Source organism: Bos indicus, chromosome 11 (genome assembly GCF_029378745.1).
Source record: "Bos indicus isolate NIAB-ARS_2022 breed Sahiwal x Tharparkar chromosome 11, NIAB-ARS_B.indTharparkar_mat_pri_1.0, whole genome shotgun sequence".
Taxonomy (NCBI): Eukaryota; Metazoa; Chordata; class Mammalia; order Artiodactyla; family Bovidae; genus Bos; species Bos indicus.
In genome coordinates, this window is record NC_091770.1 from 98,766,554 (window position 1) to 98,792,853 (window position 26,300).

At 42.5% G+C, this 26,300-nt stretch overlaps 1 protein-coding gene across 1 annotated transcript; it reads left to right on the forward strand.

Moving 5' to 3' along the window:
- Window positions 1–634: 634 nt before the first annotated feature.
- Window positions 635–26,300, forward strand: GLE1 (GLE1 RNA export mediator). Its single transcript, XM_019970957.2, has 16 exons — window positions 635–832; window positions 4,037–4,258; window positions 9,428–9,538; window positions 11,753–11,901; window positions 12,134–12,194; window positions 12,378–12,632; window positions 15,414–15,645; window positions 16,275–16,387; window positions 16,552–16,621; window positions 20,428–20,570; window positions 20,674–20,864; window positions 21,414–21,543; window positions 22,340–22,444; window positions 23,570–23,652; window positions 24,619–24,682; window positions 25,940–26,300. The coding sequence occupies exons 1-16, from the start codon at window positions 734–736 to the stop codon at window positions 26,006–26,008; spliced, it is 2,097 nt and encodes a 698-aa protein (XP_019826516.2). The 5' UTR covers window positions 635–733; the 3' UTR covers window positions 26,009–26,300.

Consider the following 26,300-nt stretch of genomic DNA (forward strand, 5'->3'; position numbering starts at 1 on the left):
GATGTGAGAGTTGGACTATAAAGAAAGCTGAGCGCCTGACGAGTTGATGCTTTTTAACTGTGGTGTTGGAGAAGACTCTTGAGAGTCCCTTGGACTGCAAGGAGATCAAACCAGTTAGTCCTAAAGGAAATCAACCCTGAATATTCCTTGGAAAGACTGATGCTGAAACTGAAGCTCCAATACTTTGGCCACCTGATGCGAAGAGCCAACTCATTGGAAAGGACCCTGTTGCTGGGAAACATTGAGGGCAGGAAGAGAACGGGGCAAGAGGATGAGACGGTTGGATGGCATGTGGAAGCTTAATGCCCTGACTTGGGATGGAACCCAAGCCTCCCCGCCAGTGGAAGGGCACAGTCAACCCCTGGACCTGCCAGACTGTCTTCCACAGGAGCTGCCTCATCTTAGAGTCCCACTGGTAGTGTATGAGGATTCCAACTTGACAACCTCATCAAACCTATTCACTTTTCTGTAACCTATAAGGCCCACCCAAACGAAGCTCCTAGGTCTAAAGCCGTGGCAGGAAGCAGGAACCACGGGCCAAGTCCTGTGCGCAGGCGCATGGGTGGGCGGGCTTGGTGCGAGAGGCGGGACCACGCAGCCATGGGGGCGGAGTTGAACTATGCTCCTGCCTGTCCGCCCCGGAAGCGGAAGTTAGGACCTGTTTCCGGGCGGCTGATTCGAGGATTTGTTTTGTCACAAGCGGGGCGTCTAAAGATCTGTAGCTGGGCAGGCCATGCCTTCTGAGGGTCGCTGCTGGGAAACTCTGCAGGCTCTGCGCAGTTGCGACAAAGGTCGCCTCTGCTACGACCGCGACTGGCTGCTGCGGGGTGAGGTAAGCAGTGGCCCCTAAGCGGGCGGCGATCCCACCCGCCCTTCGTCCGGGGCCTCTGCCCTTCCTTAGCCTTTGGCAAGCCCACCTCCGAGGAGCCCCTGCGTTCTTTGTCACAACACGCGTCCGCTTCTTGATTCCTGTGTGTGCGTCGCCGTGTCCTACAGTTTGCTCTCTATTTCTCTCCACTATTCTAGCTTCTCAGGAGCTCCCCTTCAGAAATGCTCTTCTCTGAAGGCTTCATTGCTCCCCGCTGCCGAAGTTAGGCGCCTCCGCTCTGGTTGTCAAAGCAGCCCTGGCCTCTCAGGGTCAGTTTATTACTGCGCGTCTCTTGTGTTGGGAGATCGGATTGAGCGGTGAGCGGTTGTTGGTGGTGGTTGTTCAGTCGCTCACTCGTGCCTGACTCTTGGCGACTGCAGCACGCCAGGCTTCCCTGTCCTTCACTATCTCCCGGAGCTTGCTCAGACTCATGTCCATTGAGTCAGTGATGCCATCCAACCGTCTCTTCCTCTGTGGCGCGCGCCCTTCAGCTCTTACCCTGACCAAATTTTTAGATGGCATCGGGCACACCTGGAAACAGTGGGGGCGTGGTCGCTGCATCTAAGATGTGCTGAACTGTGTAATAGACCGCGCAGGTGGGGAATGTCGCGATATTTAAGGCATAGCCTTTTCCCGCGTTGCTCGTAATCTAGCTACAGGTATGAAGTCTCTTCAAACGGAAATATATAGCACTTCTAAAGCATTTCTCTGTCTTTGACAGTTTTAAAGAGTATATATACCTTACATTCTATAGGATGAATTCCATCATGAGTCTGTTCGATGAATTCCATCAGTCTGTTCGATGTCGACTCGGGTTATGCATTCTTGGCACGAATAACGCAGAAATGATGAGGTGTTCTCAGTAACTTAAATCCGTAGCACATAATTGCTTCAGCCCATCCCAGCACTGGTGATGCTAACACTTATCAGTTGATCACAATGGCATCTGCTAGATATTTCCACTTAAAATTCATCATTTTTCCTAATACTAATGTACGTAATTAGTATTTTGTCAAACCTCCACTCTTAGCGTTTATTGGTGACTTCTCCCTTAATCAACCTTTTCTGTGATGTGCCCAAATGGTGTTAAGAGCCAATTTTATATCTATTTTTGAATTGCCAGTTTATATCTCTTAGGCTCATTTTGCTCATTTTCTTGTTGGGGTTTTGCCAGTATTTTGTAAGTTCTTTATGTATTAGGGATAATAATATTACTTTATCTGAGTCATACATTGCGTATTTTTTTTCTAGTTTGTCAGTTAAAATTTATTCCTGTTTTATGGTGTTTTTTGTGTGTGTGGTTTTATTTTTACATTTGAAGCATTGCTTCTGGAATTTATTTTGGTGTAAAGAATGAGGAGGAAGTTGTTGACTCAAATTCAACATCCATTCATGACAAAAATCCATTCTTATCAAAGTGTGTATAGAAGGAACCTATCTTAACATAATAAAAGCTACTTATGACATACCCACATGCCAGCACAATACTCCATAGTTGTAAAAAGCTGAAAAACTTCCTACTAAAATCTGGAACGAGACAGCGATGCCTGTTCTCACCACTTCTGTCCAATATAGTATTGTAAGTCTTAGCCACAGCAGTCAGACAAGAAAAAATGAAAAGGTATCCAAATTGGAAGGGAAGAGGTAAAATTGTCATTATATACAGCTGCCATGATACTGTATGTAAAAAACCCTAAAGACTCCACATAAGAACTGCTTGAACTGATAAATAAATTTAGCAAGGGAGCAGGATGCAAGATTAACACTCAGAAATCTGTTGCATTTCTTTACACTAACAATGAAATATCAGAAACATAAAGTAAACAAAAAAACACCTTTTGAAATGGGATCCAAAAATAAAGGTACGAGGGATGTAAGATACAATTTGATGCCTGTAGCTAACACAGCTATACCATATGTAAGAAAGTTAAGAGAGTACATGTTGAGAGTCCTTTTTTCTTTCTTTTGATTTTACCTATATGAGAAGATGGGCTTTCCAGATGGCACTAGGGGTAAAGAACCCGCCTGCCAGTGCAGATGTAAGAGATGGGGGTTCAATCTCTGGGTCGGGAAGATCTCCTGGAGGAGGACACAGCAACCCACTCCAGTATTCTTGAGAATCCCATGGACAGAGGAGCCTGCCAGGCTACAGTCCATAGAGTCACAAAGAGTTGCACACAACTGAACCAACTTGGCATGTGTGCACACATGGGATAAGATGCATGTTAGCTGAACCTATTTAATCATTTTATAATCTATGTAAATCAAACCATCATGTTTACACCTTACACTTTTATAGTGACGTATGTCTGTTTTTCAATAAAACTGGAAAAAATTGAATCTTACATAGAATTCACAGCACTTTTAAATGACTAATATTCACTGAGTGTTTATGCCATCTGTTCAGTTCAGTCGCTCAGTCGTGTCCGACTCTTTGCGACCCCATGAATCGCAGCACGCCAGGCCTCCCTGTCCATCACCAACTCCTGGAGTTCACTCAGACTCATGTCGTGTGTATGCCATAGTTTACTTCAAAATTCCTCATATGTTCTTCTCCATTCCAACGTTTTAGGTTGCTTTCAGGTCTACTTTAATGACCATCTTTGTGAATTGTTCCTTTTTCTGCAGTTAGGATTGTTTAGTCTGATACTCTAAAAAGGTAGTAGTCAAGATCATTATCAAGAAACTACTGTACTTTCTTTTCATCTCTGATTGTTAATACAGTTACTTTGGGTCTTGGTATGTATGTATATCGGAGAAGGCAATGGCACCGCACTCCAGTACTCTTGCCTGGAAAATCCATGGATGGAGGAGCCTGGTAGGCTGCAATCCATGGGGTCGCTAAGAGTCGGACACAACTGAGCGACTTCACTTTCACTTTTGACTTTCATGCATTGGAGAAGGAAATGACAACCCACTCCAGTATTCTTGCCTGGAGAATCCCAGGGACAGAGGAGCCTAATGGGCTGCTGTCTATGGGATCGCACAGAGTCGAACACGACTGAAGTGAGTTAGCAGCAGCGGCAGCATGTATGTATATATTTATGCTTATTAGGACTTCTTAGGTTTTCAGTAAAGCATATAGTGGATTATAAGGACAAAATTATTTTTTGGTTTCTTAGATCAGTTAACATGCAAGTTGGACTTAACTTTTATCTTGTCTCCTAGGATGTTTTACAAGAATGTATGTCTCTTCCCAAGCTGTCTTCATACTCTGGATGGGTAGTAGATCATGTCCTGCCCCACATACAAAAGAACGCACCTCCCTCTGAGACGTCAGCATCCTCTGTGTCTACTTCAGCCCTCGACCAACCTTCATCTGTTCCCAGATCTCCTCTCAGAAACCCTGCCTACTCACCAGTCTCCTCAGCAACATCAAATGGAACCAAGGTAAGGTTTTTACTCAGCTTAGGACAGACAATGGTGGCTGCAAAGTTGAAGTGTCTAACTTATAATATCATTGTCATACTACAAGGACTTTACTCTGAGAAAGTAATGATTGCTTCTTCTTCATGTAGCTATTTGTAGGAACAGTGTTTACCACATCTTTTTATGAAGACCAGAGAGAGAAATTCCTCTCTTAATACCAAGAATAGTGGTTAATTTCTTGAGCAGTTGGATTGTTTTTTCTCATAAGCATTACATTTAACTCTTAAGGTCTCCCTTTTTGTTGTTGCCTGCTGGAAGACTGAGAATGAATTTTATACTTGCTCTTAGACTTACATACCTTATCACTGGTTCTAAATGAATTTGTAACTTTTTGGTTCGATTTTGTTCCTGCCTTTGTTTCTCTTATTGTTGTTATTGTTGTCCAGTCACTGAGTTGTGTCCGACTCGGCAGTCCCATGAACTGTAGCACACCAGGCTTCCCTGTCCTTCACTATCTCCTGGAGTTTGGTCAAACTCACGTCCATTGAGTTGATGCTGCCATCTAACCATCTCATCCTCTGTCACCTCCATTGAGGGCAAGAGGAGAAGGGGGCGACAGAGGATGAGATAGTTCTCCCACTTAAAAACAAATTGTTATTGATGCTCTGCTGTGCTTTGCTCTTCTCTTTCTTCCTGTTTCCAGAGTTAGTTTGTATAAGTACAGATATGTAAGAACATATGTATTTTCTTTTTGGTGATTATATTTTTTTAAATTAATCTGTTGACCACACTGTGTGGCATGTGGGATCTTAGTTTTCTGACCACGGATCAAACACTTGCCCCCTACATTGGGAGCACAGAGTCTTAACCACTGGGTGGTCAGAGAGGTTCCATGTGTACTTCTTTTTCTTCATTTCTGTTTTTTTTCTTTCTCTTTAAACAAAGTTGCTAGAATATACTATTGTGGATCTTGTTTGTTTTCATTGGTTTCTGTGTTTCCACTTGACAATATATCTTAGAGATGATTCGTTTCTGTCTCTATCTCTATATATCTGCCTCATTCTGTTTAATATGTTTTCTGACTATTAGTTTGTGCTTGTTATTATATTTTATGTTCTTTATAAGCTGCATTAAATCCTTTCTGGATCAAAGTAAGATATAGGAAGTAGTATTTGGCCTAAGAATGTAAAGAAGAAAAGCCTTCTAAACTAAAATAATGCATTATAGCATTATTTTGCTTTTTCAAGGTTTTTGTGTCAGCAGAATAAGACTAGGCAACTCTTTAGAAAGGTAGAGATTACTTTTTTCATGTTTGGGTTCCAAAAGACAAAGTCCTTTTTGTTCATACTCACTGAAAATTTTTGGTTACTGAAAACATTACATCAAAAGGAAGAAGTTAAATCTCCCTATGATCTCATCATTTCAGTCAACAGTTACTCCTTTCCAGTCTCATAAGCCTGCATCCTTATACCTTTGCATAATTAAATTGTATGTGTACTTCCGTGTTCTAATTTTCCTTTCTGACTTTACTTTGTTTGCTAACTATTTGAATTATTTGTTCATGTTATTTCCACCTTTGTAAATATCTACTTACAGGATATGCAATATCCTGTAATTTATTGAACTGTTCCTTTATTATTTAGCATTTATGTTTTTCCATTTCATTGCTTTTAAAGATACTCCTCTGAAAAACTTTCTGCAGAGAGATCTTTCTCTTTTTAATCTTAAAGTATATCTTCTAGCTGTCTTAAAATAAATGCCCAAATAATAGGCATCAAAGATAAAAGGGTGCAAACATATTTTTTTAATTAGCAAAATATTCATGACATAAAATTTACCATTTAACCATTTTTAATGTCACAATTCAGTGGCATTAAGCACATTCATAGTGTTGTATAACCATCACCACTATCCATCTCCAGAACTTTTTCATCATCCCAAACTAAGAATACTCATTAATCAGTAACTCCTGATTTCCTCCCATCCCCAGTCTCTAAAAACCATCATGAATTTGACAATTCTACATACTTGATAAAAGTGGAATCATGTATGTCATTTTGTGACTGGTTTATTTCCCTTAGCATACTGTCTTCAGGGGTTCATCCATGTTGTAGCATGTGCTAGAATTTCCTTCCTTTTAAGGCTGAATAGTATTACACTGTATTCATCTGTCTCTGAACATTTGGATTGCTTCCACTTTTTGGCTGTTGGTGACTAGTACTGCTATGAACATGCATGTACATCTATTAGTTTGAGTAGCTGTTTTCAGTTCTCTGGGGTATGTACCCAGAAGTGGAATTGATGGATCATGTGGTAATTCTGTGTTTAAATTTTTGAGGACCCATCGTATTGTTTTCCACAGCAAGTGTACCATTTTATATTCCTACTAGCAGTGCACAAGGGTTTCGATTTTGCCATACCTTTGCTAATATTTGTTATTTACTGTTGGTTTTTTTTCCTCCCCCACAGTGGCCATCCTAGTGGGTAAGAAGTATATCTCCTATGGTGTTGATTTGCATTTCCTTAATGATTAGTGATGTGGTGCATATTTTCATGTTCTTATTAGCCATTTGTATAACTTCTTTGGGGAAATGTCTTTGTGAGAGTTATTTGCAATAAGTAACAATTTATAGTACAGTAAATAATAATCCTAAAAAGTAATATAGGACAGAGATGGTTATTCATATTATGAAAGACTGCATGATTCCATGCATAAGAAGTTTACTTTTAAGTTTATATTTTGCACCTCATCTTAGGTGCAAAAATGAACTTCAACCTAAACCTCATAACTTACATTAAAATTAACTCAAAATGTAAAACTATGAGACTTTAGGAGAAAAAAACATTATCAGAAGGCAGTGGCACCCCACTCCAGTACTCTTGCCGGAAAATCCCATGGATGGAGGAGCCTGGTAGGCTGCAGTCCTTGGTGTCGCTAAGAGTCAGGCACGACTGAGCGACTTCACTTTCACTTTTCACTTTCATGCATTGGAGAAGGAAATGGCAACCCACTCCAGTATTCTTGCCTGGAGAATCCCAGGGACGGGGGAGCCTTGTGGGCTGCCGTCTATGGGGTCGCACAGAGTCAGACACGACTGAAGTGACTTAGCAGCAGCAGGGTCAGTTGAAGGGTTTTTAGATTTGACACTAAAAACTAAATCCATAAAAGGAAAAATTAATACATTGGACCTCATCAAATAAAAAACCTGAGGACTTTCCTGATGGTCCAGTGACTAAAACTCCTCACAGTACAGAGGGGCTGGGTTTGATCCCTGGTCAGGGAACTAGATCCTGCATGCTGCAAGACTCTGAGCAGCCAAATAAATAAGTAAATGTTTTTTAAAAAATTCTCAGTAGAAAAATAATAAACTCGTGACTGGAAGAAAATAGTTGCAAATCAGATGTCTGACAAAGGTTTATATATCTAGAATATATTTTTAAAACTCTCAAAGGTTAAACAGAAACTTTCTAACCTTCAATTAGAAAATGACCAAAAGATATGAACAGACATTTTCACCTGAGACGATACACAGGTGACAAAATAAGTGCACAAAAATACGTTCAATCACTAGGCATTAATGGAATGCAAATTAAAACTGGGATGAAGGCTTCTAGTGCGGGGGCGCAGGTTTGATCCCTGGTTGGGGAATTAACATCCTATGTGGAGCAGCCAAAAGAAAAAAGATTATGTGCCATGTGGTTCCATTTATTTAAGGTTGTTGAAATACAGTCATTATAGAGTTGGAGAACGGGTAGGAGATGTAAAGGTGTGGCACCAGGGATCTCTGTGGTGAACAGTTCTGACCTTTATAATCGTTGTTATACGTGAGATAAAATGGCATAAAACTACACACACCCAAGTGAATTCCTGTCAGAACTGGTGAAATCTGAACAAGTTATGTGACTTGTACCATCAGTTTACTGTTTTTGATATTTTACTGTATTTGTGAAAGATGTTACTATTTGAGGAAACTGGGTAAATATAGAGTGCATGAGCCTCCTTGTACATTTTTTGCAATTTCCAATGAGTTGTAATTATTTCAAGATTAAAAAAAAGTTTCTGTGAGCAGCTTCTCAGAGGCAGCAGTTTCCAGTTCTGATCCTGCCAGTATTGTGGCATACCCTCAGACAGGCATCTGAGGGAAAGATGCCTCTCTCCCTACAGTTTTTTCCCTTTTCCCTCAGTTTCTTCATCTGTAAATCTGGTACTGGACTAAATTGTTGAGGGCCTCTCCAGGTATAAAATTCCATAATTCTTAAGGTTTAAGTAAAGTTTTGAATGGCTTTAAATAACAAATTGTATCATTAGGAATTTCTGGTATTTAAGTAACAGAAAACCTAGTTTAAACTAGCTTAAACAAAACAAAGGGGTCAGGGGAGAAATTTAATAGTTCATATAACCAGGAAGTCTAGGAATGTGGAATCAGTTTGATCTGGAGGATCTATTTTCTGCTTGTCTCTCCTTGATATTATTTCTGACTTGATCCAGTGACTCAAACACGGGGCTTTGCTTCTCTTCTCTCAGTTCTGTGTAACTTCTTGATTTCATCTTTCAGATAGACTGTGTGGCAAGATGTCTGTTGATAGCCCTAGACAGATACCTGCTTAGGTTAGCGTCCCCAGAAGAAGAGAAATCCCTCCAAAATACCTCCATTGGAAAAGTTCAGAAATTGTAAAGCAGTCATCAATCAATTAAAAATAAATAAATAGATATATAAAAAAGAAAAGTTCAGAGGTAGACTCTGGCTTAAGTCATAAGCCTCATTCCTGAAGTAGACACTGGGTACAGAGGAATAGAGTACTTTGATTGCTGGGCTGATCTCATGGCTACTGACCCCTGAGGCTAGGGGGCATGGATGAACTAGGAATGTGGGCTGGGGTTTCTCCGTCCAACCCACCCCAGCAAAAATGGACACTTATTAGAAAAGAAAAAAAGGGGAATACACTAGGCATATCAAAATAAAGAAGCAAGCAAAAAAAATAACACAAAAAAACTGTCCAAAGCAAAAACACCCACTTAATTTGCTAAGGAGAACAATTAGAATAAGGTCAATATCATGAAAAGCACCTAAATTGTTTTGTTGTTATTGGTTGCTGATTGTAAGCGGGGATGTGGCTTTTTTGTTCAGACAGAATAATACCAACTTGACCATCTTAAAAGCTTAATTTTTCTGTCTTCTGTCTATACAGGACAAATATGAGTCTCCACATACAGAGCCTGTGGTACTTCAGTCCCCCCGGGGGATGAAAGTGGAAGGCTGCATCCGCATGTATGAGCTGGTGCACAGAATGAAAGGAGCAGTAAGTAACCCGTGAAGTAAGGCAGGCTTGACATTGACCCTAGGGAGCCATATTCAAATGCAGTTCCTCAGGGACTAAGAATGTCCACCACATGCTGATCACCCTGCCCACCTACTAGTGGCTTCATCTCAGTTAGGGAGATGGTTACAGTGTAACAGTCACGAGTAAGCTCTCTCAAGTCAAAGCTGGTTTCAGGTCCTAGCTTTTCTAATTTACCTGTGACCCTAGGAAGATTACTGAGACTTTCTTGGCTTCCATTTACTTTTCCAAAATTTGAAGATGATCTGCATTGTCAGATAAGATTATACTGAGAAGATGGACTTTAACAGCTTCTTGAAAAAAGGATAACACTATTTTAATGTTTATTTAACTTTATTTTTTTTAATTTCTATTTTGTACTAGGGTATAGCTGATTAAAAATGGTGTGATTCAGGTGACTACTTTTTTTATTAGAAAAACAATGCATGCTTTTGTAAAAATTTTTACAGATAGGTGAGTTTATAAAGTGAAATTCTAGCATCTACCCTCATCCGTTTATTCATGGAATCACCAAATATTTATTGAGCACTTTTGTTCTCAGTTCAGTTCAGTTTGGTTGCTCAGTCGTGTCCGACTCTTTGTGACCCCATGGATCGCAGCACCCCAGGCCTCCCTGTCCATCACCAACTCCCAGAGTTCACCCAAACTCATGTGCATCGAGTCGGTGATGCCATCCAGCCATCTCATCCTCTGTCGTCCCCTTCTCCTCCTTCCCTCAATCCCTCCCAGCATCAGAGTCTTTTCCAGTGAGTCAGCTCTTCGCATCAGGTGGCCAAAGTATTGGAGTTTCAGCTTCAGCATCAGTCCTTCCAATGAACACCCAGGACTGATCTCCTTTAGAATGTATGTCTAGATAAAACAATGAACAAAGGAGACACAGTCCATATCCTCATAGAGTTTATTTGCTGCAGGGAGAGGCAGAAGTAAGCAAGAGAAATGAGTGAACTATAGTTAGAAGACTATTATAGTCTGAGTAAGAGAGAGCAACACTCACTAAGCCGTCACTTTGACACTGGATGAAAAAGGGTGATGAGTGCTTAGATTCAAGGATGTAGCCGTGGAGACGGTGGGGGATGGTTAGAGGGAGACAGAGAGTGTGTGTGTTCAGGTTTTCTCAGCTCTGCTCTGTCAGTCATTACTTGTCCATGGTCTTTCTGTCTTCCAGACCTAAGTAGAGAGTTTTTCACTGCTGATAATCCCCCTCGTGTTGCAGAATAAGTTTCAGAATAGAGTACCTTGATATCTTTTAAAAGTATGTTTTGATATATCTCCATGCCTATATATATATAGTATGTTATTCTCTTTAAAGACTATAGCGTATTCTCTAGGATGACCTACTATACTTATTTCCCTGTTGATTTAAATTGTTTCAAATTCGTTATCAACAGGGCTGTAATGAACATTTTTATGCATATATCATTGCACACATAGGCAAGTATTTCCTCAGGACAAGTTTGTAAAATGGAACAAGTGTCAGAGGATAGGTACACTTTAAATTTTGATAGTTAAAATGTCTAAATGCCCTTAAAAGTCAAATGTGAGTACTCTTGTGAATAATAAATGAAATACCTGGTACCTTTAGGTATATAAGAAAGGGATGTTCCTAAGTGAAGATGGAGGAAAAGAATCTAGGCAGAGATAATAACTTATGGAAAGAAGTGAGATAGGAATAGCATAGTTACAGAATTAGAATAAGAATTTCTGTAGATGACCCTGAAGCCCTCATCAGAATACACAGGATGGAAATTCTCTGGCAGTCCGGTTGTTAGGACACTCTGCCTTCACTGCCGAGAACCCAGGTTTGATCCCCGGTGGGAGAGCTAAGATCCCACAAGCCACAGGGCGTGGCCAAAAAAAAAAAAAAGAATGCACAGGTTGGAAAGTTAAAAGTGCAGGGCTATTTGATAATATATTGGTAAAATCCCATCCATTCTTGCTTATGCTGGAGTGACAGGAACAGTATGGAGCAAATTGGGAAAGCTTTCCACAACAGTTGAATTTAAAGATTGACCCAAAGGGGACAGGTGATTCAAGCAAAGATTTTGAGAAATAGGAAGATGATTCCATGCCCCGGAATATCTTTGATGGGGTTAAGGCCTGATGGGAGGGCGTCTCACAGGGGTAGATGAGCAGGGTATAATGGAGCTCCAGAGAGCAGGTGCTGACCCTTTGCAGGAGGGCTTGAGGCAGTGGCAGGAGGAGCAGGAGAAGAAGGTCCGGGCCCTTTCTGAGATGGCATCTGAACAGCTGAAGCGGTTTGATGAACGAAAGGAACTGAAGCATCATAAAGAATTCCAGGACTTACGGGAAGTAATGGAGAAGAGGTGAGTCTCCCTGAATTACAAGGGGAATGTCAGCATGGTCAACCAGAGCTCTTTCCCAACATAAAACCCAGAGGGAAGAATCTGAGTCCTTACATGCCAAAATAAAATAGCCAGAGAAGCTTATAACCTAGAAAAAGGATCAACCTTGCAAAGATGACCAATGCAAATCAAAGAGAGGCAGAACAATTTTAGGAAGCATCCCTGACTCTTCCTCCCTCCATATTTCATTCAGCTCCAGAGAAGCCCTGGGGCAGCAAGAGAAGCTGAAAGCCGAGCATCGTCACAGAGCGAAGGTCAGCGCCCGGGAGAATCCGTGTGGGTGTTCACTGTCTGGCAGTCACAGAGGACCCGCCTCTGTCTTGCCACTCTGTGGCTGACTTGGGGCCCATCTGTGAGAACAGGCAGTCCGCGTGGGACTGGAGGAATGTAGAAGGAGAAGTCCCAGGAGCCCCTTAACTTGACAGCCCTTTCTGTAGATCCTCAACCTGAAGCTGCGGGAAGCGGAGCAGCAGCGCCTGAAGCAAGAGGAGCAGGAGCGGCTCCGGAAGGAAGAAGGCCAGGCCCGCCTGCGTGGCCTCTACGCCCTGCAGGAGGAGGTGCTGCACCTCAGCCAGCAGCTGGACGCCTCGGACCAGCACAGGGACCTGCTCCAGGTCGACCTGTCTGCCTTCCGGACCCGAGGCAACCAGCTGTGCAGTCTTGTCTCAGGGATCATCCGGGCCACTTCTGAGGTGAGGGGGCTTCAAGAACATTCTCTCTCCTGTCTTTGAAATGAAGAACTTTAAAAGCAAAATGGTTTTGTGATTTAAAAATATCACCTGCTTATTATCACTTATCATCCTCTTACCTGGAGACAACCACGGTTAGCATTTATTTCTTCTCTGACAGAGAGAGAGAGAGAGTGTGTGTGTGAGAGAGAGATTCCCCACGCTAATTTGGCTTCTGTAGATAGAGAGTTTCTTACCTTAGGTTAAAAAATATTTGTTTTGTCTAATTGCAGAACACTTTAGTTCATTAATATATACTGGACACCTGCCATGTTTATGATAAAAGTTAAAACCTTACCGAAATGGGTATTGCTTTTTCCAGTTAACATGACATTTTGAAAGCATAATTACTATAATTGTGACAAATACTTTGGTGTTTTTAAGGCAGTGTTAAAAACTGCAGCTATTGACACGTAATAGGTATTCAGTAAATATAAGTAACCTATCCCTTCTCTAGTGGATCTTCCCCACCCAGGAATTGAACCAGGGTCTCCTGCATTGCAGGCAGATTCTTTACCAACTGAACTATCAGGGAAGCCCAAATATTTGAACAGATGAAATCGCATAACTTCCGACGTAACCATACCAAATTTATTGAAAACACTTATTGTTGAACTGTTAACATCTCTAAGTTGTACCAGTTCATACTTTTATGAATTGTATGCTCTTTGTCCTTAGTTCATATCTCTATGAGAGTTTGTGTTTTAAAGAAATCAACTTGTATGAATTCTAAATTTAAGAACTTTCAGCGCTGGGAATTCCCTAGTGGTCCAGTGGTTGGGACTCTGCTTTCACTGCGAAGGGCCCAGGTTCAGTCCCTCGTTGGGGAGCTAAGATCCCACAGGGTGCATGGCGTGGCTAAAAAAAAGAAAGAGCTTTAAGCATTCATCACATTTAAGGCAGAAGTTTATTGTTACCTTTCATATCTCTCTTTGGGGTTTTTGTTTGTCCTCCTTTTTGAAAAATATCAGACCTACATAGAAGTGGAGAGAACAGCATAATGTACATTGGGCACCCATTCCCCAGCTTCCACAAGAATCCATACATGACATACATGACATATGACATACATGACAGCTTCCATACATGACAGTCTCCTTTTGTCTATGGTGCCACCTGCACCCCTTCCCTCAGATGGTTTTACAGTAAATCTCAGGCATACTGCTTCATCTGGAAAGTTCTTTAGTGTGTATCTCTGAAAGCTAAAACTCTATATTAACATAACCAAAACGCTAATATCATACCTAAAAAACTAATAATTTCTTCAGTATGATCAAATGTCTAGTCAGTGTTCAAATCTCTCCAGTTATCTCAATAATTTTTTTTATAACTGATTGGAAAATCAGCATCCATACTCAGTGCAACTTTTTGGTGTGCTGTGTCTGTTACTTAAGTAAGTCTTTTAATCTCAAGACTCCCCCTCCCTTCTCTCTCTCTTTTTTCTTTTGCCATTGTTGAAGAATCTGATTGTTGTGAATAGAATTTTCTGCATTCTGAAGATTTCAGTGCAATTGCTAACCCTAACCCTTTGGTGTATTTTTATATGTTCTTTTATTCCCTGTATTTCTGTGAATTTGTAACTTTCTCTAGGGCAGAGCTAACAAATCTTCGGTGATGATGGAAACGTTCATATCTGTGCCATGCAGTAACTACACATGGCCATTGAGCACTTGAAATGTGACTGGTGTGACTGAAGAACTGTATTTTAATTTTTAGAAAGTTTTCAATTTAAATGTAAAGAGCCGTGTGTGGCTGTGTGTGCTACCCTCCCGGACAGCACAGTCTAGAGGCTTGATCAGATCACATTTGATTTTTTCCCCACAGCAGTACTTCATAGTTGGGGGTGTGTATTTGTTAATGAATCACAGCAGGAGGCATAGACTACTGACGGTCTTTCTACCTGTGATGTTAAGGTCAACTGGTGGTTTCAGATACTGTCAGTGTTATTTTCCAGTTTAAAGATTTCAATGAGTCTCTAGCTAATGATTTAGTAGCCATTGCTGATCCTTACTCATACTTGTTATTTCATTAGAGGTGCTAAATTTTAAGTTTTTCTATCATTTTTCCGTATTTTTTAGCTGGAATTCTACTACAAAGAAAATTTCCCCATATACTATCTTAAGTACAGTCTATACAGAGAAGGAAGGATAAATATTTGAGTCTTTGCTTTGATCAGTCTTCAGAATATAGAGTTGCTTTCCTAGCATTTTCCCACAGTGACTTGAGGTTTTGGTTTTTTTTTTTTTACTATCATTAAGAACACGTGAACTTTATATACTTGATGTATAATGTCATCTGTCGTAGTTTGTCGTTCAGATTGTGTATGGGAACACCTTCACGTTGGCTTCTCCATCCCTTGGACATGGCCCCAGTAGTAGCTGTTGCAGCAGAAAGCAAGCAAGCTGTTTTCTACCTCATCTTGAACATTTTCTTCTCCAGATCTAAAATTGCGTGTTTCTTCACGAAGCCGTATCACTTATTAGTGGGAAAAGGTATTAGAAAACACAGGCTGGTTCCCAGTGTTGGTGAGAGCATTGAAAGCTCTCCCCTTCGGTACTGTGGATGTGATGGGAAATCAGTATTACCTTTAAGAGGACAGGAAAGGAGTAGGTATCAACATGTTGACTGTGGGTACTCCCTTGACACAATTCCAGTTTAGAAATACATGGATTTGTGTGATGCATGATTCAGCACCTCAGGTGCTCAGGAAATAACCACTGAGCTCTGCTTCTGTCACCGTGACAGAACGGCTTTCCCACAGTAGAGGACCAAGCTGCGGCTGAGGGAGCGCTACAGGAAATGCGCGACCTCCTCTCGAACTTGCATCAGGAGATCCGCAGGGCCTGTGAGGAGAAGAGGAGGCGGGATGAAGAGGAGGCCCGGATAAAGCAGCAAGAGTCACAGATGCAGCAGAGGCCGGAGGCCCACAAAGAGTTGCCCGTTCCCAACCAGGGCCCTGGGGCGAAGCCGAACGAAGGTGGGTCTTGGCGTGGAAATGGTCCTTTAACGTGTTGTGTAATTCAGAATGTGAAAAGAAGTGAGAACATGTTTTGAATACTGTATTAAGCTACAGGATAATTTATCAGAACTTTCACATAATGTAAGATTCGGTACTTTTAATGATTTCCATTCAGTTTTGATTGATGTGGAGCCTGGCTTCAGATTCCAACACTTGCCATGAGGACTTGAAATTCTCTATAATCCTAGTAGATATTATTATTTCACATTGCTGCTACTGAGTATTTTAAATAAGTGTGTACAGAATATATGTTTAAACATGAGGGAATTGATACAGCATAATGGTTGAGAATGCTGCTTTTGGAGTCAGATCTGTGGGAATCTAGTTTTTCTACTTCCTGGCATTGTATCTTTGCTGAATTACCTAACCTTTCCATGGCTATTTCTTTATCTATAAAATGAAGATGATAGAATGTACCTTGTAGGATTATTATGACAGTGAAAGCAGTTAATACATATATAATTAGAACAGTACCTGACTCATATTAAATGTTCAACAAATCCTACTTAAGTTGATTAGAACAGTACCTGGCTCATATTAAGTGTTCAGTCAATTCTCCTTTTATGGAAGTGTCTTTCATTCCTCAGACCTCCAGATGAAGGTGCAAGACAGTACAATGCAGTGGTACCAGCAGCTGCAGGAGGCCTCCAGTCGGTGTGTGCTGGCCTTCGAGGGCCTGAGCAACAGCAAAGATAGTCAGGTAGGCGGGAAGGAGTTGGGCATTCTCTGGGCCTGATGGTGCCCCCCCACAGCCTCATGTCCCCAGGAAATGTAGCTCGCCTGTCACATCACATCCCCAATCCTAATGGCACGTACTCAGCTCTTCAAAACACTGTTGGCCTTCTTGCTACTTTCCTCTGGCAGGCCAAAAAGATCAAGATGGACCTCCAGAAGGCTGCCACCATTCCAGTGAGCCAGATCTCTACCATTGCAGGTTGGTCAGAGAGCTAAGAACATGGCCCTTCACCTCATTGTACCAGTGTTTATTGAGATTCCAAATCCACTTGTCTGTAAGGTTCCTATAAATAGATTATGTCTGAGCAAATGTTGACTGTTGGATCAGGTGTATAAGCTATGTGCCTTGGCTGGTTTACTCTCTGCGTGTAGAAGGTAATCATTATGTGTTTGTTGACTCTTTTTTCTTTTTAAATAAGTTGTGTACTAGTAGTAAATATTTAGGAAGACTCTTAGCTACGATTGGAAGTTACTGTGGAAAGCACCCCTTAGGGAGCCTAGGATGTGACTTGCATTCTTTGCTTTTGTCCTACAACATAGCTTTTCCAGACTCGAAACCTGCTTGTTAATACATGAGAATGCTCAGAATGCCTACTCAGTCTCTCCAGAGACTGAGATTTAGAGAAGAAGAACCACACAGGGGAAAGACCCCTCTTCTTTAGAAACAGAGGTTCATTTTAACAGAGCTCAGATGTGGAAGCCTCCACAGTATAGACTGCGCTGCCAAGTAGCTGGGGAGCTTGTGCAGCTGGGAAGCTGCTCTGACTTAACCTCCATTCAGGTTCCCTGGATTAACTTGTTACCTAAGAAGTGTGGCAGAGAAGGCAATGGCACCCCACTCCAGTACTCTTGCCTGGAAAACCCCTGGATGGAGGAGCCTGGTAGGCTGCAGTCCACGGGGTCACTAAGAGTCGGACACGACTGAACGACTTCACTTTCACTTTTCAATTTTCATGCACTGGAGAAGGAAATGGCAACCCACTCCAGTGTTCTTGCCTGGAGAATCCCAGGGGCAGGAGAGCCTGGTGGGCTGCCATCTACGGGGTCACACAGAGTCAGACATGACTGAAGTGACGTAGCATAGCATAGCATAGCATAAGAAGTGTGGAAAGTCGCACTTCTTGCCTTTGAGAGGCTCTGTGACTGAACTTACCTATCACTTTGCTGCCTGAAATTCCTTCTGAAACAAAACAAGGTCTAAGTAAGTAAATATGTATCACTTTCTAGAATTGAAAGTGCCATTTCCTTTAGTAGACATGGCATTGAGGGCAAGGTTGACCAGACAGTTGTCCCACACCTTCCTGGTCTGCTCAAGTTCGTCCTCCGTCTTTCCCCTTCAGTTGACCACAGGCACCCCTGCCTCCTCCTTCGTCTGGAAAACTGAGACATCAGGTGTAAGGTCTTCAGGTTCCCCCCTCAACCCCCCAACCCCCCCACTGCAGTAATACTCAGCTGTATTTACCTGCTTTGAAACCATCCTGTTTCAAAGAATGCAGTACCCTTCCGGCCCACACTTCCCCTTCCGCTCGGCCCTGAACGAGCCTCGGCAGCCTTGTTATCATCCCCTCCTATCTCTCTCAAGAGAGAGCTCTTCTGTTTTCTACAAAATGGCTTTCTTTACAAGCTCCTTTCCCTTTAAACATGCTTGTCACTCACATTCTAAAACCTGTTTCTTTTGATTTTGTGTTTTCTCAGTCTTTTCTAATCTTCATGTTACACTTTGGCCCTGTTGACTGTTCCCTTCTCTATCACTTCTAGTCCTCTAGTTTCTGATGCAACATTAATTTCCAGCTTCTCCTCCTCCCTCTCTCTCTTGTGGGCTCCTCAGTCTCCTGCCCCCACCTGGCTGGTAGGTGTGTCCTGGGCATGTGCTTTCACCCTGCAGTTTTCATTCTAAGACCCCCCTGGCTTCAAACTTCACCTCTGCAACATGACACCCAGCTCAGTCTCTGGGTCATTCCTTTCCTCTGAGCTTCGGGTTACCTTGCTCCAGCTACCCGCAGGGCATCTCTGCCTAGGTATCTCTCAGCTTCCGCACGTTTAGCATGTTCCGAGCTGGCCTCTCATCATCCTCCTCTCGCCCAGCTTTTTTCTGGTTTGCTCTAAGTAACCAGTAGTAGCCCCTTATCTACTCAGTCACCTTAACTGAACCTGGGAGTCATCCCCATGACTGCTTCCTCTGGTTCACTGTCTGTATCTGATTAGGCTCTGGTTTTGCTGTTCTTCGGAGAAGGCAATGGCACCCCACTCCAGTACTCTTGCCTGGAAAATCCCATGGACAGAGGAGCCTGGTGCACTGCAGTCCATGGGGTCGCTAAGAGTCAGACACGACTGAGCGACTTCACTTTCACTTTCAATTTCATGCATTGGAGAAGGAAATGGCAACCCACTCCAGTGTTCTTGCCTGGAGAATCCCAGGGACGGGGGAGCCTGGTGGGCTGCCGTCTCTGGGGTCGCACAGAGTTGGACACGACTGAAGAGACTTAGCAGCAGCAGCAGTTGCTGTTCTTGATTTTCCTACCTACTTCACAACTGTGTCCCTTTGTTTCCATCAGTATCGTAAGCTCTGTGAGAGCTTACAGCCCAGTCAGACACAGACATTCTGCAGAGTTAGTGCTCAGTAAATGTGGAGTGACTGAGAAAGAGGTGACCTAATTCCTGCCTCTTTAGAGGTGCATGTCCATGAGTAGTCAAATGTGGAACAGAACTTAAAGACAGATATGGTGCCATTGTGGCATACGGTATGTGGGAGGCCATGTCAGGCACTGGGCTGGGATCTGATTTTCCTAATTCGAGGGGCACAGGGAGAGAGACTGAATGGGAACATGGCCAGTGGGGCCCTCTGAAACCATCAGTAAAGAAATAGTAGGATTATAGGTTGGCAGGAACGTGAGCTGAGTAAATTTGATGGAAACATACATATTTTAATATCTCAGGTTAGAGTCTCTGCTTCTGTTTTCAGGGGATTGTTGGCCTTGAAATTTCTATGACATCTCATTATTTAACTCTTGGTTTCTTCCTTTTTCTCTTAATTCCTAAGAAAGGTGCCACCCCTCTTCCCTGTTTTTTCAATGAAACTGAATCAGTGGTCTAGGGAGGATATTTCTGAGATTTTTAAACATTTCTTAAAATGATTATGAACTTGGTGCAGGGTATTAGGAACTTGGCAGGTAAATTGGAGATGCTGTATTCATTCAAACATTAATTTTAAATAATAGAAACTAATTCATATCTGCTTAAGCCAAAAAAAAGGAAAGGAAGGAGAAATAGGTAGAGTGAGGAGTTTGTCCTAAAGATAAATCAGTTTGCTACGGCAGGAGTGGGGCTGGATCTCAGGAGCCAGAAATGTTAGGACCCTTTTCTCTCTTCTCTTAGGCTTCCCTCTGCCCACTTCATTCTCCTTTTGTAGATGGCTGTTCTTTGGTCCACATGGCAGCACCACTGCTTACGTATGTGTGTGTCACAGGCCTGGCCACTTCAGGGAATTGACTCAGTCAACTGGCTGATTAGCTCAGCTTAACTCATCTTGATCTAAATAGCCAGTGTAGAAGGTGGGGCACACAGGATCTATAATATGAATGTAATAATAGCTTCTACAGAGGAAGGTAGGTCCAAGAGAAGGAGGGGAAGCCACTGTGAATTGGAGATTCTTTAGAAGGTTTTCCCTGGAGTTACAAGTGACTCCTTTAGGCACATCAGCCACACCTGTCACATCTAGAACAATTCAACACCTATTTCTATACTATTCATCTCTGATGTGTCAGTTTCAGAATTAGTTCATTCTACCAATGACAAATTCCTTCAAAATAATACCACACCCTATGTACTTTCACATCCTCCACAACATGTATTTGATTGTCATATGTTTGTGCATCTGTATTTTGGCTTTAGGCTCTGAACTTCTGTAGGGCTGGGTTTATACAGAGGCTTTGTTATTGCAGTGATGAAAAAAATAGATTGACTGCAGTTGTATCTTATCACTGACTCTATCTCTGTCATACCCAGGCTCGAAGCTGAAGGAGATCTTTGACAAGATCCACAGCTTACTTTCTGGAAAACCTGTTCAATCTGGCGGGCGCTCCGTGTCTGTCACACTTAACCCACAGGGCCTGGACTTTGTCCAGTACAAACTGGCAGAGAAATTTGTGGTGAGAAACCCTGTTGCCAAAGGTATGGGAAGAAGAGGCTGGTGCCTAACCTTTAAGCCTTTCTTGAATATTAACTTAAAATCTCCCCTCTCTGTGCTCCCAGAAACAAGGGGAGGAGGAAGTGGCCTCCCATCACGAAGCAGCATTCCCCATCGCGGTCGTGGCGTCCGGGATCTGGGAGCTCCACCCCAGAGTAGGGGCCCTCATCCTGGCTCACCTGCACAAGAAGTGTCCTTACTCTGTTCCTTTCTATCCAGCATTCAAAGAGGGAATGGCTTTGGAAGACTATCAGAGGTGAAGTGTTCTCCTTACTGTCCCCAGGTGATGAATGGAAGAGAGAGAGACTTGAGATTCATTTCCCCTCCCCAGAGCATCTCTTATGTACCTTGAACATTTTGTCAGAGAATACAGTGTCTTCATGCAAACTGGGTGGCTTTTAGAATTTGTGGATTTGAGTATCAATAATCAATATAGTACAGAGGAAAGAATTCTGGATTTAGAATCCAGGGATCTTAGAATTTTACCCTTGTTTTGACTATTAACAGATTTTCAAAACGGGAATTTTTTCATCTCCTTAAAGATTGTTTTTCATTGTTTGTAAATGGGGGTAATAATATTCATTACCTTCTAGGAATTTACCTCTCAAGGTTTATATGTTGCAGATTTGACAATGGATGTGAGTGTTTTGTAAGCAAAATTGCATCTACCAATGTAGTCGTGTGTAATAATGTATTAGTAACAATTCTAGATGTAATGGTATGTTGTTACTTTTAGCCATAAATAGTAATGGATTGGTCACCCTCACTTTGACTCTATCACATTGAATTTTTTCTTACCACATAGGATGCTTGGCTACCAAGTGAAGGATTCCAAAGTAGAGCAGCAGGACAACTTTCTCAAGCGCATGTCTGGGATGATCCGCCTCTATGCCGCCATCATCCAGCTCCGGTGGCCATATGGAAACCGACAAGAGGTAGCAGAGAAGGGTTACTATGGATAATGAGCGGTCGGACCAGGGTCTATGTTAGTATATCTTACCTGAAGGAAATACCGACCTTTCAGAGGAACAGTCCCATCATGTGACAAGTTAAAGAATAGCGCTGCTTCGTAGGTATTCTTTAGAGAAGTGGGTATTGATTATTAGGAAACTTTTGGATCATCAGAGTCATTTGTTCAGAGACTAATTGATGCCTTAGAGACCAATTACATACCAAGGTTACATACCTTACTTCACAGAGGGACAGACGGAGGCTTAGCAAGGTGTAAGGATACACACTTGTCAATGTCAGAGCCACAGCAGAGGGCCAGGGCTTTGACCTGCCTGCCTAGTTCATTTTGCAAGGAATGGAGATTAGAGAGATGGAGAAGTTAGTGGACTTGGAAACCCAAAGAGAAAGGAATATAAGCTGACTGAATCTAGGAACTTGTTACTGTGCACCTGCTATGTCCTAGGTGTTGTGCTAAAGGTACCAGGAATAATTAATAAAATGTCACTAAGATAACTGTTTATAAGGGTAACTGGGATTCCTGGAACTGAGGCTGACAGCTGTGTGTTGAAGGAATCCAGTGAAGAATGTGTGGGTCCCAGTGTGTTGCAATATTTAAAAACAGAATTTGTTTGGCTTCTGTTGTTTCTGCCCTGTGGCATGTGCTTACGTTAGGTGATCAGGGGGTTCATGTCCCCTTGGTAATGGCTGGGTGATAACGTTGGCAATGTAGAACTCTTAATAAAATGAGATTAAATCCTGACCAAGCCTCTCTGCTCCCAGACTCACCCTCATGGCTTAAATCATGGTTGGCGCTGGTTGGCACAGATCTTAAACATGGAGCCCCTGTCAGATGTGACGGCCACCCTCCTCTTTGACTTCTTAGAGGTATGTAGTACAATTATCACACAAGAGAACACTAGTGGGCCGCTGTATGACATGACGAATAAACAAATAGAGACTAATGGTGAACACCATTAGGGGCCAGTGTTACAAATTTTTCCCCAAGCCCCAAGAGAAAGCTAGCTTTGGATTTTTCTTCCCAGTGTACTTTCCTTTCTCTGTGTGGATGTCTTGTCATTGTAAAGAACAGAAAACTGTACATCCCAGTATAGATGAAAAGGAATTTGCTTTGGGGATATAGAAGTGACTCACTCGGAGAATGGGGGGTAGGATGCATAGTTGAACCTGGTTCCACCAGGGCCTGGAACCAGGAACTGGGATGTTGCCAGGGACCAAGGGAGCCCCTCTCTGGGACTGCATGGTCTTCTCATGTTTGCTCCTCCTGCAGGTTGCCTCTGCTTGCTCTTCAGGCCACCCTTCTCTGCTTCTCGGCACACAGTGGAGAAGATGCTCCTGGGCTGTATCCCTCAGCCTCAGTGTGGTCACCCAGTGTAGTGGGACTAGTGTCCCATCAGTGGGATTGCTAATAGACAGGAGAGAGAATAAGATTAACCAGCTTGGGTCAGGTACCTGTCTCATCTAGAAGGCTGTGTACAGTCCTGTCTGCCCATAAGGGGCCCCCACTATAGGGTACCAATAAGGGTTTCTGTGAAAAAGAGACAGCTCTTAAAGAATAAATGCTTGGAGCACATGCCGTAACAAATCTGAGACCACTTGCGCCATAATGCCAACAGTTTCTACTCACCTGACAGCTCCTGCAGTCACAGTAAACGAACATTGATCCTGAGTCATTGAAAACACGTGGTATTCCTTCTACCTTGATTACCAAGGTTGGGAAGTAATGCTATTCCTTTAAAATCAATAGTAAATTAAGTTTGAGTCACAACCTCTCAAACACCTGGCTACCTGGCGGTCTGGTTAAATGTGGAGGTATTACCATACATGAGAATGCTTCAGAAGAAAGTTGGATTTTAATTCCCTTGCTTAGCTGGCTGAATGGCATTGCGGCTGAAATTCTTGATAGGAATGAGAGGCAAAGGGCTGATTATCCTTTATGACTGAGTGTGCGTTTACATTCCCTGCTCTGACGGTGCGCACCTTCCCCTCTAGGTGTGTGGGAATGCCCTCATGAAGCAGTACCAGGTCCAGTTCTGGAAGATGATACTTCTCATCAAAGAGGACTACTTCCCAAGGTATTAGACTTGTTGAGTAGACACCAGAGAATTTGGTAGGTAAAAACTCATGAAACCAGATGCCCGTGGCTGCTGTCACATGCTGTTTCTTTTTTAAAAAATTTATCTTATTTATTTGTTTTGGCTGCACTGAGTCTTTGTTGCTGTGCTCAGGCCCTCTCTAGTTGTTCTGATGGGGTCTCTCCTTTATTGTGGGGTGCGGGTTTATTGCGGAGATGGCTTCTGTTGTTGTGGGGCACGGGCCCTAAGAGCGTGAGCTTAGCTGCTCCACAGCATGTGGAATCTTTCCAGATCAGGGATCAAAGCCCTGTCCCCTGCATTGGCAGGCAGACTCTTATCCATTGTACCACCCGGGAAGTTCAGATACTGTTTCTGACTCAGTCAGAAGCACTTGTGTTGAGTGAGACATCTTCAGCTCCATCCTTCTCCTCTCTGTTATTTGAATAAACACTTTTGAACTCTACTAAGTCTCTCTTAAATATTATTGACTAAATAAAAAAAAAATTAGGAAGATCTTGGATTCAGATCCCATTTAAAACTCTCTTGTTTTCCAAACTCAATCTGGGATGGTGACAACATGCAGTCATGAAGGAAGCCAAGGAGTCAAACCCGCTCAGTAAATCAGTTGGTGAAACTGATTGATCAGCCAGTTGGCTTGACTCTTTTGGGGGATTCAACTTCAAAGCCCTTTCTCATCCCTCTCAACTCACTGAAGGGAGAAAGGCATTGACAACACCCATCTCACCTGATGATAGAGACCTTGAGAAGCAACACTGCTCTCTTCTCCTTTACCCCTTTGTCTGAAATAAAGTGCTGAGACCATTTAGTAGAGTGACAGCATCCTAAGTCTAGAAGACATCTCTGGGAATCATTCATTCTGCCACTTCCTCCAGATCAGCAGGTCCCTAACCCTTCTCTAAAAGATATGTGTGAACCATAGGTACTGTCTTCTTTCTCTCCTTATAGGATTGAAGCCATCACAAGCTCAGGGCAGATGGGTTCCTTCATACGCCTCAAGCAGTTCTTGGAGGTAAGGTGCCCTTAGACCAGCATATCCCAAGCTGTTGTCAGCCTCCAGTGTCTGTGTCTGACAAGTCTTGGACCTCCCCTCCAGACTGATTGCAGTCTCTTACCCTTGATTTTTCTGAACCCTACTTTTTTTTGGCCGTGCGGCTTATAGGATCTTCATTCCCCGACCGGGGCTTGAACCCAGACCCTCGGCATTGACAGCACTGAGTTCTAACCTCTAGGCCACCAGGAAACCACCCCCCCTTGCTTTTTGTCCATCATTCCCTCTTCACCTTAAGGGCTGCCATTTCATTATTTTTCTGTGTGTCACTGTCCATACTGCCTGTGCAGAATAAAATACATGTAAAATATATTTAATGAATCTTAGCTCACTGATAACTTTTTTTTTGCATTTTGGCCAAGGTTCTTTTCTCAGTCTCAGGTCTAGGGAACTGGTCACTTTTCTTCATGAGAACAGACTGTACTTTGAGTTAGACTCCTTTCCTTTTTCCATGTGCCAAAAAAGTTGAAGAGGTAAATTCTGACAAATCATTGAGAACTCTGTGGTGCATCTACCAAGACAGCCTGCTGACGTCCAGTCTCCAGTAGCTCAGTTGGATAAGCAGCACTAGTGAACCGCGAGGCCAGTGTGTGGAGACGAGGGTGGGACGGACGCAAGGGCAGCCCGACCTTTGCCCTCCACTCTAGCTGATGCAGGAGAGGTCTTACCACAGCCTTTTCCTTTTAAACTAAGTTTTATTGGAGTGTAGTTAATTTACACTGTTGTGTTGGTTTCTGTTGCATAGCAGAGTGAATCAGTTACACATATATCCACTCTTTTTTAGATTCTTTTCCCATATAGGTCATTACACAGTATTGAGTAGAGTTCCGTGTGCTATACAGAAGGTTCTTATTGTCTATTTCATATATAGTAGTGTGTATATGTCAGTCCCAGCCTCCCAATTTATCCCTCTCCCCTTTCCCCCTTGGTAACCACAGTTTTCTACATCTATGACTCTAATTTCTGTTTTGTAATCAGTTCATTTGCACCATTTTTTTAGATTCCACATGTAAGTAATATATGATATTTATCTTTGTCTGACTTCCGTCAGTATGACAATCTCTAGATCCATTTATGTTGCTGTAAACGGCATGATTTTGTTCTTTTTTATGGCTAATATTCCACTATGTATTACATACCACATCCTTCTTTAACTGTCAGGTGTTGGAAGCAGTGTTATCAGAGAATCATTGGTTTTCTTTGTCTTTGCCTGACCAGAAGTGTCTGCAGCACAGGGAGGTTCCTGTCCCCAAGGGCTTCCTGACTGCCTCCTTCTGGCGTTCCTGATGTCACTCCAGCACCTGCCATTACCACTTTGTTGCTGAGGGGCAATAATAAAGCGACTGAAGACAGCTGTACCTGCGAGAAGTCATGTCAGTGTGTGTTTTGTGTATTTGTACCTTGTGACGAAGAGAGGAGATTTCCATGGGCCACAAATCTAAGAGGTCCCTTAATAGATCTGGTGACTCCTTAAAGAAGTCCGCATGACAGAGTAAACAAAATTGGCCTTTCTCATTTTTATGGAAAATAAGAAAAAAAAATTATGAGAATAAAAGGTTAATACTTGATCTTACCCTTT

What these genes read in the sequence shown, in the direction of transcription:
- GLE1 (XM_019970957.2), top strand. Translation starts at nt 734, where the DNA reads ATGCCTTCTGAGGGTCGCTGCTGGGAAACTCTGCAGGCTCTGCGCAGT. An exon ending in TGCACAGAATGAAAGGAGCA is followed by an intron (nt 9,539 to 11,752) that starts GTAAGTAACCCG and finishes GACCCTTTGCAG; the next exon opens with GAGGGCTTGAGGCAGTGGCA. An exon ending in GCAACAGCAAAGATAGTCAG is followed by an intron (nt 16,388 to 16,551) that starts GTAGGCGGGAAG and finishes TTCCTCTGGCAG; the next exon opens with GCCAAAAAGATCAAGATGGA.